Genomic DNA, 20338 nt, shown 5'->3' on the forward strand with positions numbered 1-20338 from the left:
GGATTGGGAGAGGGGGCAAAAGGTTAAGTGAGTAATTACATATCAGATAGCTTGACTTCTGTTCCAAGGAAAATAATGGATTGAAGTAATGCTACTGAATATCTAGACAGAAATGCAGTTATGACACAGTAAAAGCATCGATTTGTTAAGGAGCGATATTGTTTGACCAATTTGATTGGATACTATGATGCAGTAACGAAGTAACTGGATGCTAAGAATAATTTTGATATTGTATACTTGGATTTCAAGAAAGCTTTTAATACTGCTGCACATAAAAGACTGCTGTACAAACTAGAGCAGTGTGGCATTAAGGGCAAGCAACTGCTCTGGATAAAGGGATGGTTGAGTGGGAGAAGATAAAGTGGTTATCAATGGACACTGCTATTCTTGGACTAATGTCATTCAAGAAGTCCTCCAGGGTTCACTGCTGGGCTCATTGTTGTTTTCAATATTTATTAATGATATATATGAAGGCATATTGGGCTTATTGCCTATAAGTTTGCAGATTTTTTTTTTTTGGTTTTTTTTTTTTTTTAGGAGCATTAGCAACTAAGGCCATATTGCTCCGGGATATGCGGTGGTCATTCCCTGACCTCTCCGCATCCTCCGTATTTGGTGGTGACGGGCTCGAACCCCGGTCTAATCAATAAGCGTGTGCTACGCACTGCTGCTCCTTCCCACCTGGCTACGGAGGCGCCATAAGTTTGCAGATGGTACAAAGGTTGTTAGAGAGGTAAATCACAGTAATCAGGGTAATGCTATTGAAACAATAAATTAAGCAGATGGGCTAAGAAGTGGTTGAAGTTTAACACTGAGAAAGGAAGGCACTGCATATGGGTAGCAGAAATCTCGGAATAAAATACAACTGTGTTGTCTGACTATATCTGTACCACATTCAGAGAAGTAGAGAACAAAAACACTGGGGGTAATTTCGTAATCAGACACAAATTTCTCTGAACAGTGCAGGTGGGCTGCTAGAGCAGCTCATGGGGTTTTGTCTGAAAGCAGGGAGAAAGAGGTGATATATGGTACATATTGAGTGCAAAATACAGGTCTGCCATATTTTATGAAGAATATGGATCTGGTAGAACACACACACAGAGAATAGCAACAAGATTAGTGAGGGGAACAAAAGGGTCGGTACTCTTGACAAGAATGACTTCACTTCTGCAAACTGCTGCATCTGGAAACTAGGAACTTGTAATTAGATCTGACGGAGGCATTGAAAGCTTTGATTGCATTAAAGAAGTGAACTGTTGATGAGATATTTATCCATGCTCAGAGAAGACAGGAAAGGACAAATTAAAATCAAGGAAGGATGGTTGCAGGACATTTGGGAAATTTGCTTTCAGCTATTGGTACTTGATTGATGAAACAAATGTCCGCCTTGATTGATGAAACAAATGTCCACAGAAGTGGGTAAGTTGAATAAATTTAAGAAAGATGTTGTTGTTTGGTTTTTAGGAGCATTAGCAACTAAGGCCATATTGCTCCAGGGTATACGGTGGTCATTCCCTGACCTTTCCGCATCCTCCGTATTTGGTAGTGACGGGCTCGAACCCCGGTCTAATCAAGGAGCGTGTGCTACGCACTGCTGCTCCTTCCCACCTGGCTACGGAAGCACCTATTTAAGAAAGAACTATGCAAATTATCAAGTAATGGTAAACATGTGATGTGGAAAGCATGTTATTTTATTTATTTTATTTTTTCTGATCTGTATAAGCTTGCTTCCTTATATCATTTGAACATATGCAGGCAGTAGGCATATATTGTCATGTGTGGCCGTCGTCCCCACACGACAATATGCCTACCTATTGTCAATGGACTACCTATTATATTCCCTACTATCCGGACACATCGGACCGGAATTCAAAAATCCTCTGGGAATAACGCATAAAATGCGCACAACTATCTGGTAGGAACTTACGTTCTCTGATTTCTAACGTGAAAACTCCAGTCGCCCCTCTTTTACATAGCAGAGTGGTATACCGCATATCTTGCGGTATACACAATATAGGGAAAAGCGCGAGATTCCTTCAAGACCGCCTTGCAGAGCATGACAGATCGATTCGCCTTGATACAGACCACTCTGCAATCACGGAACATTTCTAGTCGAACCACCATGAACTTAACCTAAATGCGATTACCAAACGATCGACCAATCCCGGCACTTCCACCACTACCTTTGGCTAGAATCGTTAAACATATCATGCAATTCAAGCACCTTGAATCACTGCAAGGGCACGAGATTACACCCTATCTTGGAATCATCTGTCTTTAAGCTCAACAAACACTGGCAGCAAACCCACACACATCTGTGTATCAACAATGAACACCAATCTAGTAAAATAAAAAAAACCACTAATAAAAATGCTCAATCACATGGCCATGTATGCACCAGAGCACGCACAACTCTTGTATCTGTTAAATTTTTATCTCTAATGTCCATATTCTGTTAGAATCTGTATACGTTATAATGCTAAAGAAAGGGTCTGTTTACCTGAAAGCTCCATTTTTAGTCATTAAAATTTGTCACTGGATGTATACTATATTGTTATTTTCTTTTAGGTTCTAGTCACTTTCTTTAAAAGGAAGCTTTATCCTGTGGCAATCGGATGCATTCAATGTCCTAACTTTATCAATTCTTTCAGAAAGAGTTGATAGACTTCCATATGGCCACCTTAAAATCTTGAAAACTAGTGAGAGGGCACCTCCGTAGCCCAGGTGGGAAGGAGCAGCAGTGCGTAGCACACGCTTCTTGATTAAACTGGGGTTCGAGCCCATCACCACCAAATACGGAGGATGCGGAAAGGTCAGGGAATGACCACCGCATATTCCGGAGCAATATGGCCTTAGTTGCTATTGCTCCTAAAAACCAAATAACAAACAAACAAACTAGTTAAAAGCATAAAAGCAAGGCAAAATATTGTTACCATAAAATTGCTTTACCAATTCATAACTTTCAATTGCATTTTTTTTCCTAAATTTTATCAAAATTATGTCTGTTCTTAGTTCCATCACTTAACAATACCTTGAACAATGCATGTCAACTGCCATGGCATGCTTTGTCATGGGCCTATGAAGCTTAGCTAGCGCATGTACAATGGAAGTTCCATCCTGGAACCTACTCCTCAATCCTTGTATAATCAAAGTTTCTGGGGAATTCTAAGCATCTTTTTACCAACCCATGCTATTATAGTTGGTTTAAAAAATGGGGGGGGGGGGGTTACAACATATTTGCTGCACCTGACTTACAAAAGTATCAAACATTACTGCAAGTGCTGTGCAGTAACATATATAGGCAGTCATTTTGAAGCAGTCAATATACAGTGAAGTGGTGGAAACCCATGTTTAGTTTCTAGAGCAAAGTTTCCGGCATCCCTTCCCCATTTAATCCATGCACGGTACTAATGCACAATTCTCTTTCAACCCATGCACAGTACTAAGTCTTATAGGTTTTGAATTTTTCATTAAAAAAAAAAAAAAAAAAAAAAAAAAACGCAAGTGGTGAAAAAGTAAAGGGAAATGAAATGAATTGCTGAATTCTGTTGGCACACTAATTGGCTCTGCAATTTGCTTTGTTTATGGTTTAGAGCACACTGGTTTTTTTTTGTTGTTTTGAGATTTTAAAATTTTGCGATTGGTTCTGATATCGAGTTCATCTCTAAGGTACATGTTTGCTTTTAGCTATTCCGAACAATTATTTTTCAACCAATATTTATGAATTTTTGGAATGCTGTTATTTTATTATTATTTATTTATTATTATTATTATTATTATTATTATTATTTTTAGCCATATGGTGCAAGGAAGCCTGAGGCTTATGCTGCACCAGCTAAAAAAAATTCCCGAGCAACCCTGAGAGAGAGAAAGAGAGAGAGAGAGAGAGAGAGAGAGAGAGAGAGAGAGAGAGATATTGACAGAAGTAGAAAGGAATCACCAAGAAAGAGAAATTATGATATCCAGCTCAGGACCCTGGGTGTGCCAAGCCCATACTCACCAGATGTGAGCCCCTGGGGTTATGCCAAACTTAAGGAAGGAATTTTCATTGGACTCCAAATTACGAAACTCCTGAAAGACTGTTTGAAACCCAGTTAAAGAAGGTTGAATTGGTAACTTGGTGATCGTTTAAAATCAATACATGTTTTTTTGGGTAACAGAAAAGAAGAAAATTATGAAATGTTGGTGTCTCAATTACTCGAGTGCTACAAAAACATGGACTGTCGAATATCATTGAAAATTCATTTTCTTCATTCCCATCTCGAAATTTTCCCTAAAAATCAGGGAGATGTAAGTGATGAACAAGTGGAGCAGTTTCATCAAGATATTTCCAAGATGGAAAAGCGGTACCAAGGTTGATAGGATCCCGTAATGATGGGAGATTACTGCTGGTTTCTTGTGATGAAGAGTAAGCAGGTATACAAGAGAAAATACCTTAGTAGTAAACATTAAGGACAATTATAGGTATGCTGATTACATATTATTGAAATATGCCTATTCCACTATGATTTATGATAATTTTTTTCAAAGTTAAATGAGTTACAGAAAACTGTATAATTGTTTTTACACTTGTATTACAAACTTTAATTATACGTATATATCCCTTTATTTTAAACATTGGTACATCTTTTGATATAGACGTGATAGACTTTTTCTGGTGATTTTCGGAATCAGTGCATTTATTTCCTCCAGAATCACCTATTTTCGTTGCAAAGGTGTGACAACATTTTTTTTCCCGGTTAGTTTTATCAACTGTGCTTTAAATCCAAGAGCAATAAAAGGTTTGAATAAAAGAAATCTACCAGTTTATTGGAATGTCAACAAAAAGGCATGGACTATGGTGAAAATATTTAAGGACTGGTTTTACCAATGTTTTGTTCATGATGCTGAAACATATGTTAAGAAAAAGAACCTGAGCTTCAAAATTCTTTTCAAGGATATCCAACAGATTCATGAAAATGTGAAAGTAAGGGCAGAAACACACTACTATCACTTCACAAAACTTCACTTGTATACATGTCTCACCTCAAATGTGGGGGAGCTATATTTCCCATTTAGTTTATTGCTCTGCTGTCATTGGCTGTATTCACAAGATAACACTTCGTTCTTCAAAACCAAATCACATTGTCAGGAGGCCAGATTTTTCTGTTAGAACAGAAGTTTCTTTAGGCGTGATCACGAGACAAGAGGAAAATGGAGGAAATACTAATAGAAAATTAGCAAATTATAAATAAATAATGCTGTTTTGAGAGCAAAAGTAAGATTTCAACTTTCCCGAAACATGCAACTAATTTTTCCTTAGCACTGATTGAATTTCTAAATTACATATTTTGTCCTTGAATGTCATCCTTAATTAGAATATATAGGAAATTAAATTCTTCTTTATTCATCTGTAAGTACATCTTAAAATGATTTTCTTCTCCTTCTAAGTCCTACAGTAAATGATGGAATTCGAAAACAAATAAATAACAACATCAAAGATGTTGCTCCTATGCCTATTCCAAAGCACTCTCCACTTCAACCAGCTACTCGGCATACTCACTGCAAATGTCCAGTCACAGGGATGCTCAAAAATGGCCAGAGGAGGAAAGTAGACCAACAGTATTACAATTAACAAATTTAGAGGATGAACAAGTTGATCATTTCAATTTGTACAACTCATAACAATTTCTTACAAGTTCAATTTTTAGGGTTGAGAAGTAGTTTTTTGTTATTAAATTTCATTAAAAATTTTTGTTTGGTATTTTGACAGAATAAATCCTTATTCAAAATTAAACTTGCAGTATTTCAACTTTCCCGAAACATGCAACTAATTTTTCCTTAGCACTGACTGAATTTCTAAATTGCGTATTTTGTCCTTGAATGTCATCCTTAATTAGAATATATAGGAAATTAAATTCTTTATTCATCCGTAAGTGCATCTTAAAATGATTTTCTTCTCCTTCTAAGTCCTACAGTAAATGATGGAATTCCGTCTTTTTCTGTTCTCTTCCAGTTTATGTTGTGTATCCATCGCGTACTCTTGTTTTCTTGGCTATAAGAAAAGCACACGCATTTTCTAAATTTTCTTTGAAATCTGAAGAAGAGGATGAACTGTGGCAATTCATTTTGCTTCAGCATTCCTCAGAGAATATACACACATACAACGTTACAGTAGGGTTGCCAGACATACCCCATTTCGGTGTATAATACCCCTTTTCTGGAATTATAAATTTCCAAGATACCCCTTCTTTAAAATTTGAAATGGGGTACAGTAAACCCATGCTATTCACGGGGGTTACGTTCCTGAGAAATGCCGCGAATACCGAAAACGCAAATACTGAGTTATGGCTCCCATAGTAATAAAGGGGTTCCGTTCCAAAGTATGAAATATATAAGAAAAACTAGTCTAAAATTTTGTCTTTGTATGTATTATATGTACTTTCATAATATGACTATATACATAGACAATACATAGTGAAATGCAAGCATATGGCATCGAAATGAAAATAAGAAACAATTTAATATTAAATGTAATATTTATTAGAAATTTCAAACCAGCGCCTTTGCTAGCTAAAAAACTTATCCCGCCAGTGCTATCAAGTTTCGTTAAAGTGTTGATAAAGGAGTTTTGCCTTTTCACGAATGATGAGTGAACTTAACGGAATTTTATTTGGAGTTCGGTCTTCTATCCACAGATTTAAAGCTTTTTCCATTTTTTCTAATTTAACATCACGAGTTACAGAGCAAATTTTTGAAGCAATTAGCGCATTTTCACGGACACTACGGCGGATTTTTTCTTCCGATTTTTTGATTGATCATACCATTGACTCATTGATTTTATGTTTTTCCACTAAGGAGACACTTTCACCATTAGAAATTTTGTCTAATAACTCAATTTTATTTGCTAATGTCATCACCTTCTTTGATCTTTTCACATTTCCCTTGTTATTCGTAGCCATATTTTTGTACGGGTTAGGAAGAACTTGTCCACAATAAAGTCACTTTCTTCCATTAAAACAATCGAGAAAGTCTCTTTTATATTGCAAAACGGTAGATTTATCATTTTTGTAAGCATATCAATTTATAAATTGATAAATTTATTCAATTTATAAGCATATAAATTAAAAGCAAACGACGAAACCTTTCATGACAAGCACATAACACATACTGAACAAGGATTAGCGAGACACTTCCACGCTCGTGATTTTGTCACCCCTCTCCCCCACCCACTGAGCGCTGTTTTAGCTACTCCCATGTTTTTTTTTATGGCGGAGAATGTTCATGGCGCTTTAAAATTAACATTTTTTTAGGTTTCATTTTATATTAAATCGGCGACTGTGAATACGCGAAACCGCGAATACAGATACCGCGAATAGCGGGGGTTTACTGTATTTGAAAAATGCAGAAATCATAAAACACCCTGTTTAGATGATTATTTAGGAAGAAAGAATTAACTGACGATTGTTGAAATGCACCCGTAAAGACTCAAAAAATGACATTCTATGCTATTTACAAAGAGGGTTATAGAATATTTATATTATGCTTACTCTGTAACCTTTTACATTGTACTTCTTTTTTTATTTCCTTGCAATGTTTTAAGGCTTAGGCAACAAACTATTTAAAATTCCCAATATCAATATCGATTTGCTGTATGAAGAATATGTTCTGGTGAAATCATTCCATAAAAATATTGAGACAAAATACCTCAAAAAACCACAGATATTTGGATAAAAATTTTTAAATGCATACAAAGTACGTAATACAAAAAATTATTAATTTTGTTTTTGCTTTGCCTCACTCAAATGCAATGAGTGAGCGAGTATTTAGCTTAATGTTTAACACAAAAAGGATAGAAATAAATTAGATCTAAAGAATGCTGAAGGAGAACCGTTGGTGAAAACCAATCACAATATGTCATGCAAAGAATTTTATGCATATGCACTAAAAAAAAAAAAAAAAAAAGGAAAAACTGTTAAAGAAAATTCGCTCAAATTAAAAAAAGTATTGCTAGATAAATATTTTCTTTTTGATAAAAAAGAATCAGGTTTACTGCATATGTATTGTAAACAATTATGTAAAAAGGGGCGGGAGTGCAGTAGCACACGCTCTTTGAATAGACCGGGGTTCAAGCCCCTGACTGCTGAATACGGTCGATCTGCCAACCCGCACTGGACCAGCGTGGCAGATTATGGTCCATTTCCCTCAGCATGAATTGTTGAGGAGGCTTCCACCCTGCAGTGGGTTGATAATGGCTGCACTTTACTTTTTACTTTTTTATGTAAAACGTTTGATGTTAATATTTATAAAAGTTTCCTTTAGTGTTTATAACTCATGCAATAAAGTTTTCCAAATTAAATGAATTAACTCACATGCTATAATTTTATTTATTATTTATTTAACAAAATTAACCACATATGTGGTTAATTTTATTAAAATTTGACTAGTATTGCATTCCACGAACTTGTAAAAATCAACAAAATATAAAAATAAAATATTTGTTATTAAAACTGTTTTTTTTTTTTTGTTTTGTTTAAAGATATAATGCAATTAGCCCAAAACAAGGAATGAATACCCCAAACATAAGCACGAGTACACCGAGATCAAATTTTTAATCTGGTCACTCTATGTTACAGTGATGTTTCTTCTACGACATACACAGTTTACACTAAGTAGAGAGTCCTGTGATGTGATAATAGTGTGTTCCCGCCTTAATTTTCTTACCATCCAACCACTTGACCAGGGTATTATTTTTACTTTTAAGTCATACTACATAAAGCGAGTATTCCAAAAATTTTGGATGAATTAGATTCTGACAATACACTTAATGCCAGCCAAGTTTGGAAAAAATTTACAATTTTAGAAAATAATAGCATTCACAGTTCATGATATAAGATTATCAACTTGGAATGTCTGCTGGAAAGCTATCTGGCCTGAGGTGGTTTTAAGTGGTAATGACATTCCATCAATAGAGAATTCTCAGTTTACAGATTTGGCACATCAACTGGGTGGTGAAGGAATGATTTGGTTCCTTCTTGAAATTGGGGAATTGGTGATGGACAGAGAATTTAACGAAGATGAATTGGTAGAAGTGGTTAACAATCCCACATCCAGTAACTCTGAAAGTGATAATGATAACCAAGCTTCAACACTCACTATCAGTACAATAAGTAAAGGACTGGAAATGGCTAAAAATCTTGAAAATTATTTCCTCAATATTGATCCAAAAATGGATCGCAGCTTGCAGCTTAAAGATTTGGAAGGGAATTACAAAACTGCTTAGTTCAATATGAAGAGATTTATAGTGAATTAAGTAACAATAAAAATCAATCATTGATAATGGATTTTATTGAGCCGAATCAGACAATCTCTTTGGAAAATGAATTCAAAAAAATTCTGAGGTAGAGGAAGTTAGCAGCAGTAATGACGACTTTCAACTGAAAAGGAAGAAAAGATTGTTTCTATATTAACAAGTGATGAAGATATGGAATAAACTGTTGTTTTCATACATTTTGAAGGCTTTTTTTTTTTTACTGTACCCCATTTATTATCCTTAAATTTTTGTTGTGTATCTATACATAAAAATAAAGTGTTAAATTTATTTTAAAAATATGTAAATTATATTACTGACTGTTACGGAACCTATCCCCTCATTTTCTATACAAATGTCAGTCTCAATTTACATGATACTTTTGCAGAACCAATCTACCGTGTAAATTGAGGGTTAAGTGTATTACAGTGAATTCTGTAAAATACGGCACAATTTACAAACCAGAATTCTTAAAAATCTGAAAATATTACGAAGTAGTCCAGCATTCGTATCAAAGAATGCATTTGATTTTAAGTATCTACACCAAAAAGAATGACATTCTTGTTTAAGATGCTATATGAATTCTTGCTGTCCACAAAAAGTTTAAATTGCATAGAGGTTGTAATGGTCTTAATTCTCACCATAGAACAAACTTAACCTTGCAATCTGTCGCCCTAGTATTGCACTACTTTCAAACAGAAGGCTTCACCAAAAGGCTAATTGGCCATTTGTTTAAAAAGATGAGACTGCTGTGATATCCTGTTCCAGGAGCCTTATTTCTCAACATTCAGGGCACATTGAATGCACTCTCTCAAATATGGGAAGAGTGTAAAGTTTATGGGGAATTCTAAGCATTTTTTTTTTTTTTTTACCAACCCATGTTATTATAGTTGGTTTAAAAAATGTGGGGGGGGGTGGCAAGTTACACTTAACACATTTGCTGCATCTGTATGCAGCAACATATATAGGCCATCATTTTGAAGCAGTCAATATACAGTGAAGTGGCACAACCTATGTTTAGTTTCTAGAGCAAAGTTTCTGGCATCCTTCCCCCATTCAACCCATCCACAGTACTAAGTCCTATAGGTTTTGATACCTTTTGTGTTTTGGATATTTCATTATAAAAAAAAGAAAAGAAATACAAGTGGTGAAAAAGTAAAGGGAAATGAAATGAATTGCTGGATTCTGTTGGCACACTGATTGAGTTCTGCAATTTGTTTTGTTTACAGTTTAGTACACACTTTTTTTTTTTTTTTTTTTTGTTTGTTGTTTTGCTTGTGTTTTGTTAAAATTTTGAGATTGGTTCTGATTTCTAGCTCAGCTCTAAGGTACATGTTTGCTTATAGCTATTCCAAATAATTATTTTTCAACCAATATTTATGAATTTTTGGAATGCTGTTATTTCTCAACATTCAGAGCATATTGAATGCACTCTCTCAAATTACTCTCTCTTAACCCAAGCACGTTACTAAGTACTATACCTCTCGTGTTTGGGGTTCACATAAAAAAAAAAAAAAAAATATGGGAAACAGTGAACATATTAATAGTTAGAGTGAGATGATAGAAAAGGGTAATGAACATATGTTAAAATGGATGAAACATACCGTGTAAAATCTGTCATTTCCATCATAATCATGCACATCTGCTTTGCCAGCACAATAACATCATTTCCAGTATCATCCCATTTGGCTACTTCCCTATCAAACTTGCTTTTTTCTGTACGGAAATTCTCAACTTGGGCTGCAATCTTCTGCTTTTCTTCTTCTGATACATAACGATAAGCATCCTGGAAAGAAAAAAAAAATATATATATATAGTATTTATAAGAGGTTGAAGAGGAATATTAAAATATAGTAATATGGATTATGGACTAGGGACGCCGCATTTATTGGCCAAAGGACCCTGACAATCATAATGGATATATAGGGTTAGATGATTGAGAGGACAAGAATAGGTAAATAGCTACTAAACAGGAACTGGAGCTATGGAAAACACGGAAAGATATAGAAAAAACAAAATGAGGTACGTAATGCAGAAAAACTTATGATTTCAACATCTTCGTCAAGGGTCAACTACTGAAATCACAGGAAAGACAGCAAGAAGCAGGGCTTCTGTTTCTGACATGAAATATACGTAAGCACATAGTAGTAGTAGTATTGGCAAAGCAAATTTGAATTTGGCAGTGATGGCAGTTAGGCCTAATGGTAGAGAAAAGCACAGGAGAGACATACATATATTTCATTGCTGACCCGACAGAGGTGGAAAACAGAGAGGAAGGTTAAAATTAAATGGACAGTGGAAATAAAGTATAACTAACTGAATCCAAAGTGGTTGTTCTTGTTATTTGATTTTTAGGAGCATTAGCAACTATGGCCATATTGTTCCAGGGATATGTGGTGGTCATTCCCTGACCTTTCCGCATCCTCCGTATTTGGTGGTCACGGGCTCGAACTGCAGTCTAATCAAGAAGCGTGTGCTATGCACTGCTGCTCCTGCCCAACTGGCTACGGAGGCGCTATCCAAGGTGGCATGCAGTCAGGGAACTATCAGAACTGTATAGGTATGAGGCCAAAAGGGTTGACAACCAGGTGTATCGAAATTTGGAGACAGCAAAATTAAATTACAAAGAACATACATGTATTGAGAATATGAAATTAAATGTATGAAGTACAACATCCCAAGATAGAAATAAAAATAATAGACTTACAAAGTAGTGGAAATTGGTCATTAAACTTTGTGTAGGTGAGAAAAGTACTTACTTTCCTACTCTCCTATTTTTTATTTCTCATGAGCCATTAGTTTACCAGATGCAATATCGTGATGCTATTTTTCTGGCCTACACAAAATTTAGCGACTAACTTCCATTACTTTGTAAGTCTATTATTTTTCTTTCTATCCTGGGATCTCATCCTTCATATGTTTAATTCCGTATTCTCAACACATATATTTTTAATAATTTAACTTTACTGTCTCTGAATTTCGACACACCGGGTCATCATGGTATACAGCAACTATACATATATTTGAGCCGCTTCAATAACCCTTTTGGACTTATACCTCTACAGTTCTGATAGTTCCCCTGACTGTATACCACTTTGGATTCAGTAAGTTATACTTGATTTCCACTTTCCCTTTTGATTTTAACTTTCCTCCCAGCTTTGTGCCTGTCGGGTCAGCCACGAAATATACGTACGTCTCTCCCATGCTTATCTCTGCCATTATGCCGGCCTAACTCATGTTGCTGACAAATTCAAATTTGCTTTACCAATTCTACCACATGCTTACATAAATTCCATGTCAGAAACAGAGACCCTGCTTCTTGCTGTCTTTCCTATGATTTCAATGGTTGACTCTTGACAAAGACATTGAAATCATAAATTTTTCAGCATTAAGTAATATTAAATAATATTAAGTAATATTAAGTAATCGCGTGACACAGAGACAACCCCCAAGGCAGAATGCGCTGGTCCCGAAGGAACTAGTAGTTGTTGGTGACTCTATTGTCAGGGAAACGGGGAACATGCTTTGTAAAAAAGATAGGTGGAACAGGACCAGGGTATGTCTGCCAGGGGCAAAGGTTGATGACGTTGTAGAGCGAATATCATCTTTTAAGGGCACAAAAGTGATATAGTTGTACACGTTGGCACTAATAATATTAAGAGTAGGAGACCGGCAGAATTACTTAACAAGTACAGGTCACTGTTGAACAAAAGCCGAGAATTAGGGTTGAATTTGAAAGTGTCTGCAATTCTGCCCAGACACGATAGGAGGGAGTATATGATGAGAGCCTTGTCGATCAATTCGGCCCTGGAAAGATTGTGCAAGGCTCAAGGGGTAGAATTTTTTTCAGCCTGGACTGTACTTGTTAACAGGAGAGATTGCTTCTACAGGGATGGGATACACTTAAATAGAAAGGGTGCAAGAATATTTGCTGATGCTATCGAGGCAGTGTTAGGTGGTTCGGAAAACTGCTAGCTTGGGGGGAGACAAAGACCAATAGATTGATAGTAGCCACTGGCAGAGGTGAAGGAGATTCTTGCACTGCTTCTATTAGAATGAGCAGAAGCCTGAAAAACAAGATGCATGGTATTTCAGAGACTGCTGGGAGCCATTGCGGTACAAGTAAACACATGGGTTGTGTTAGGGTAGCTAAGAATAGAAACAGGTGCAGGTATACTTGCTTGTACACCAATGCTAGGAGTTTAGTAAATAAATTTGATGAATTTGAGGTATTGCTCAAAACATCGAAGGCAGATATTGTTGGGATATCAGAGACGTGGTGTCACACAGATATAAGGGATGCAGAACTGCAATTTGGGGAGTACAACGTCTACAGAAAGGATAGACAGGATAGGAAGGGGGGAGGGGTTATGCTATTAGTTAAGAAACACATAAAAACCAAGGAAGTGAAGCCAGTCGACATCGCTGGACAGTGCAGTGTGGAGTCAGTTTGGTGTGACATAAACATTGGGAGATCAAAATTGAGAGTAGGAGTGTGCTATAGGCCTAATGACTCTGATGAGTATAATAAGGAACTGTACAGGGAAATAGAGTGGGCCAGTAAATCAGAGTGTCTTATAATGGGAGATTTTAATTTCCCAGATATTGACTGGAATTTGGGGGCTGGTTACTCACACACTAGCAGGGCTTTTGTGGATTTATTGGATGATTGTTTTCTACATCAGCATGTTCGGGAGGCAAATAGAGGGAGTAATACTCTTGATTCGATTATCAGCAGTGATTCTTCATGCATTAAGAATCTGCAGATAAATAAACCACTAGGTGGCAGTGATCACAGTGTGCTGAAGTGGGATTTACTCCAAGAGGTAACTACCATTAGGGGTAAAGGGAAGGGTTATTGCTTCCGTAAAGGCGACTACGATGGACTGAGACAGTATTTAAATTCTATACAGCGGGACCAACTGATGATGTTACCAACAGCAAATTCAAAATGGGAAGCATTCAAAGAACTTATCTTGGAAGCTACTAAGCTTTACATACCAACTAAGAAATATTGTTCAAGGTTTAGGCCAAATTGGATGTCAGATGAACTAATGAGGCATATGGCAGAGAAGAAAAATGCATGGGATACATACAAATTAACACATGACACAGAAGCCTATGATAGATACAAGTTGATATGCAACCAAGTTACAAAGGAGGTTAGGCAGGCGAAGGCAGATTACGAGAAATCCTTGGCAAGGGATGCAAAGAAAAACAGCAAAGAGTTCTTTACTTATGTAAACTCTAGAAGGAAGGGGATGAATCAGATTGGTCCACTTGATATTGATGGGTCAAGTGTTGATGATCCTGCTAAGGTAGTTAACAAACTAAATGAATATTTTGCATCGACATTCACACATGAGGAGTTATTCAGCGAGGGGAATGCCAGAGGTGTATTCAACTCTAGCAGTAAGCTACAGAATCTTGAAATAACTGGGAGTAAAGTGGAGGAGAAACTGTTGAAGATAAACACAAGAAAGGCACCCGGGGTGGATGGGATCTATCCAGTTATATTAAAGGAGGCAGCAAAGGAAATAAGCAAACCCTTAGCCATAATTATGAGAGCTTCCTTGGACTCAGGGGAGGTACCCATAGACTGGAAATGTGCAAATGTGACCCCAATTCATAAAGGAGGATCAAAGGCTGACACAAGTAATTATAGACCTGTGAGCTTAACTTCTGTTCCAGGAAAATTAATGGAGGCACTGGTTAAAGAAGCACTGCAGGATCATTTAGACAAGACTTCAGTTATAGCTCAGACACAGCATGGTTTTGTTAAGGGGAAGTCTTGCCTGACCAACTTGATTGGATACTATGATGCAGTCACAAAAGAACTGGATGCAGGGAATAACTTTGATATTATATACTTGGATCTTAGAAAGGCTTTTGATACTGTTGCACATGGAAGACTGCTACACAAATTGGAGCAGTGTGACATTGGAGGCAAATTGCTGCTATGGATAAAGGGGTGGTTGAGGGGGAGAAGACAGAGAGTGGTAATCAATGGACACTGCTCATCATGGACTGATGTTATTAGTGGAGTCCCTCAGGGCTCAGTGTTGGGTCTATTATTGTTTTCTGTATTTATAAATGATATTGATGATGGTATATCGGGCTTAATGTCCAAGTTTGCAGACGATACAAAGGTTGGCAGGGTTGTCAAGGACACTACTGACACTATGCTGCTGCAACAGGATCTGGAAAGGTTGAGCAGATGGGCTGAGAGGTGGCAAATGAAGTTTAACACTGATAAATGTAAAGTACTACACATGGGAAACAGCAACCCCAGAGCAACGTATCAACTCTGTGGTACTACACTGACAGTGGTAGAGAATGAAAGGGACTTGGGGGTGGTTGTGCAGGCAGATATGAAGTTCTCTGAGCAGTGCAGACGGGCTGCAAGAGTAGCTCATGGAGTATTGTCAATGATATACAGGAATTTTTCCAGCAGGGATAAGGAGGCGATTATTCCATTGTATAAGGCGATGGTCAGGCCACACCTAGAGTACTGTATACAGGTCTGGAGGCCTCATTTCAAGAAGGATGTAGAGCTGCTGGAACGAGTACAGAGAAGGGCAACAAGATTAGTGAATGGAACAAAGGGGTGCTCTTACGAAGAAAGGCTTAAGTTTTGCAAATTACAGTGTCTGGAGACTAGGCACCAGCGAGGTGATCTGATAGAGGTGTATAAAGCCTTGAATGGTTTAAGCATGCTCAATGCTGATGGGGTTCTTCCTCTAGCTCAGAAAAATCACCTGAGAGGGCATAAATTCAAATTGAGGAAAGACAGATGTAGGATAGACGTGCGGAAATTTGCCTTTAGCCAGCGGGTGGTTGGTTGGTGGAACAGACTTCCATCCCTTGTGGTGGAGGTTGATAGCCTAAATAAGTTTAAGGCTCAGCTGGACAGGTATTTTGAACGAACAGAGGGGTGAAGTGGAAGTGGGTTTTTTTTTTTTTTTTGGCTGATGCTGCATAAGCTTGCTTTCTTGCATCAAATGCCTCTACTAATGCTAATGCTAAAAGTACTTCTTTTTATTTTCCTATATCTTTCTGTGTTTTTCATAGATCATATTCTCATTTGGTAGCTATTTGCCTATTCTTGCACACAAAAAGTAGCAATTCTTGTAGGAAAACCACTAAAGCCATTTCTGCAAATAAGACAGTAACAAAACAACATCATGGTAGTAATGAAAATACAATACACTTTTTTCCCTGAAAAGTTTACATTATTTAAAAGGGGGGGGGGGATTTTCTTGGGTGGATTTGTACACTGGACAGTTTTCTTAGGTATTCCATATTACCCTTCTAGTAATATTACTAGAAGTGTAAAAATGCACATAAAAAGTAGCAACACACATCAAAGTAGCAACACACATCAAAGGGATTTTCTTGGGTGGATTTGTACACTGGACAGTTTTCTTAGGTATTCCATATTACCCTTCTAGTAATATTACTAGAAGTGTAAAAATGCACATAAAAAGTAGCAACACACATCAAAGTAGCAATTCTCGTAGGAAAACCACTAAAGCATTTCTACAGCCTGGAAATGTTTCTATCAACTTACCAATAAAGACTGCAATTTGAATAAAATGATAAATATAAACTTAGTCTAATAGAATAAAGTACTCAATGTTAAAGTATTAGTAGGGAATTATATGCCCTACTAATTTCAACAGACATGGTAAACAGAGGTTACAAGAACAGATTTCTTGTTTCGTGCTCTGATTCGTGCCCAATTATTCAATTCACTTTCATTCAACTGAAAAACACTTATCAGCATGCTTATTAATACATTTAAGACAAAGCATTCTGGCTAACAAGGTGGGAGGAGCAATACACAGAAAAACTACTTCTACCTATATGCATTAATATTATTTCCGTTACACAATGGTGTTTCCCCTATTGAATTTTAAAATTACATACTTGATAAATTAGAGAGCAAATCTTCCATAGCATATTTCATATTTACAAGGTTCAAAATAGTCCAGAGACAGAGAGGAAAATAGTGCCTCTCCCAACTACATGATACAGTCCCCAGATCCATTTTCACTGCTGCATCACTATATGAAAATATTTTACTGATACTGTTCATTCTATTATCTCTAAGAGCATGCACCTGAATGAAGTTATCCAGACTTCCTTCTTAATATGGATGCAATTACATAAAAACCTTTTTTATTTATTATTAATTAATTTATTGAATTCACACGCATGCACACTCCATAAAGTATCCTAACACTGTTTTCACATACTATTTGACCTTCACAGCCCTAACAAGTGACACTCAAGCTAGTATATAAAGAAGGCATTTGAGCTGAGCTGACTGATTTCAAAAGAGGTGTTATTGTTTGATGCCATAATGCCAGCTTGACAAATCATGCTACTGCCAGCAGTATATTAATGGTAGCCAACCTGGAGCATGCCGCATGCACGCACGCACGCACGCACACACACACACACACACACACACACACACACACACACACACACACACACACACGCACGCACGCACACACGCATGAGTGGCCTGCCTCCTGATATGAAAAAATAAAGGATTATAAAGGAGGATAAAATAAAGCTATAAAAAATTACATAGTTAAACTGAAAATTCAGAAATGAAGTTCAATACATAGAGGACTTTCCAAAGTGTGTGACGTCATATCCCAAATAATTCTACCAAAATTTGCATATTAAAACTGTTTTCACTCTCTGAAAGAAATAAATGCAAATAAAATATTTACATTTCTTTCCATGCTTCACACTTGGAGACTAGTGAGATCTACACATATTTAATAACTGAGCAAATAACTGAGCTAAAGGGAAAAATGTGTGTTACTAGTGATTTAAAAACAAAATAACTAGCGACACACATTTTTCCCATTTTTCTTACTCTTGTTTACACAGAAAAGTAGGCTGCAGCCATAGCATTTACAAAAACATATAGCTAAGAAACAAAAGCTAAAGGGAAAAATGTGTGTTACTAGTGATTTAAAAACAAAATAACTAGCGACACACATTTTTCCCATTTTTCTTACTCTTGTTTACACAAAAAAGTAGGCTGCAGCCATAGCATTTACAAAAACATATAGCTAAGAAACAAAAGGGTACATGTCGAATAATTTCTGGGGGGTAGGGTGACAGTATTTTTAGTATGTGCATTCTGTGTTGAAAATATTTTGAAATGCACTAAAACATAGAATAAATTTCCCTTTTATTACCAGAAAGCATGACCCAAGTTTCAGCATTACAGGAACCTTATTTATTGGGACCTATTTACTGCCTTTTAGTTTTAATTTAGCACAGGTAAGTAGGGGCACTAAAAAGCTTCCCACAATGTTGATATGGTGAAGAAAAACATTTATTCTTTAATGTACATTAAATTCATTTTATAAAAATGTAAAATTGGATTATTTTTTTTAATAAAATTGCTTTATATAGTTAGAAAAAACATTTGATGTCTCAGATGCTTATCAGTGGTGGCATGGGGGGGGGCAGGGTTCCAGTAGTTCTTGGAACCTGAACCTATGTGACCCATGATGCATTTTCAACATATGTGGTACACTGCAGGAAAAGACTGGCCACTTCTGATGTACTCTAAACAAAGTTTATTGTTGATGATACTATAACGAAATGGGAGCATGACAGTAACACCATCACACTTACACAGTACTGGCCATTTCACATTGGAATGGCCAGTATAGAGTTCCACTTGAAATCTTATGGAACATCTATAGGATAAAGTAGAATATCAGGTGAGGGCCAGACAAAGGAGCCTCCTGGTAGATCAAGTGGTCCCTGTTCTGCAAGAGGAATAGGGGAATATACCTGCTGCAGTCTATTATTTTTTATTATTATTTTATATTTTTTTTTTTTTGTTGGTGGAAAGCTTATCAAAGAAGGTGGTGCATGTCACATCAAGCTACAGAAGTATATGGCAATAATAACAAATAACACTGGTTTCTTGGTGTGTGTGTGTGTGTGTGTGTGTGTGTGTGTGTGTGTGTGTGTGTGTGTGTGTGTGTGTGTGTGTGTGTGTGTGTGAGATTTATAATGAATATAGGTAACAAAGATTATGAAGTTCACAACCTTGTTTATAAAACTAAACTATGGGATGATGAGGACAATTGTTACATTTGGGGGGGTGAGATTTGTAGCTTGTCAGGTGAGAATCTGATATTGAAATGCTCATCGAATAATAAAAGAAAGCAGACATAAGTATATTTAGCAACATAACTGCACAGCCTATTCAGCACACTCAGTGATATAAACTTTCATAAGGAAAATAAACCATTACCATTCTTCAAACAGGCCTCTGAGGTTGAGTATATTCATATTGTAGTTTTAAATGTTTTCCACCAACCTTATGTAGAAATAAAAAACAACAAAAAAGAAAACTGGAATCCTGATAACTAAGTATTTATAATAAATTATATTTGACTGTATTTTACAAAAACTGTATTTAACTTTACAACTAAAATATATAAAATATACATTAAAATATACTGTGTTAAGAACAATAAAACCATAAAATACATTAAAATATACTAAATTAAAAGCAATAAAACCATAGCTTTTGAAGGCTCCTGCCTTCTTCTTCAGCGGTATTTTTCTTTGTTCTGCAGTGCATCATTAAATACCAGCAGGTTCACGGTACTCATCACGTGTTTCATTCCCACGTGTTCCATTCTGTTGTGTTATGGAACCGGAAATGGCTCGGGAGTGGGTAATATGAAACTGTTCATCCCTTCTGAGGATAGTAGCCTCGAAGAGGGGATGGATCCGTGTTCCTCCATCTCTATTAATGTTTACTGTTGAACAGATCTGCAAACTCGCGAGCCACTTGCGGTCCCAGAACTTATGCGCCTTTACCCTGACTTCTAATCTCTCTTTTGCCAAGAGAGATTAGAAGTCAGAGTAATCCCCAAAAGAGATATATCATCTTGCCTAGAAATCGGAGTGTCAACAAAGATAAGCATAGGAGTAGAAGAATCCTTTTTGCTAGATGTAAGACAAGACTGAGTTTTAGAAGGATTGAAATCAACT

At 36.5% G+C, this 20338-nt stretch overlaps 1 protein-coding gene across 5 annotated transcripts in view; it reads right to left on the reverse strand.

The window, feature by feature from the left end:
* Positions 1-20338, reverse strand: part of LOC150085655 (catenin alpha-like) — a 499984-nt gene that overhangs the window by 104157 nt on the left and 375489 nt on the right. For all 5 annotated transcript variants that reach the window (XM_090374159.1, XM_090374158.1, XM_090374157.1 and 2 more), the window contains one exon: positions 10894-11075. In XM_090374159.1, coding sequence (XP_090230285.1) covers positions 10894-11075 — 182 coding nt within the window. The remainder of the gene's footprint in view (positions 1-10893; positions 11076-20338) is intronic.

This window comes from Mastigoproctus giganteus, chromosome 5, assembly GCF_048544385.1.
Source record: "Mastigoproctus giganteus isolate SK-2022 chromosome 5, ASM4854438v1, whole genome shotgun sequence".
In the NCBI taxonomy this organism is placed as follows: domain Eukaryota; kingdom Metazoa; phylum Arthropoda; class Arachnida; order Uropygi; family Thelyphonidae; genus Mastigoproctus; species Mastigoproctus giganteus.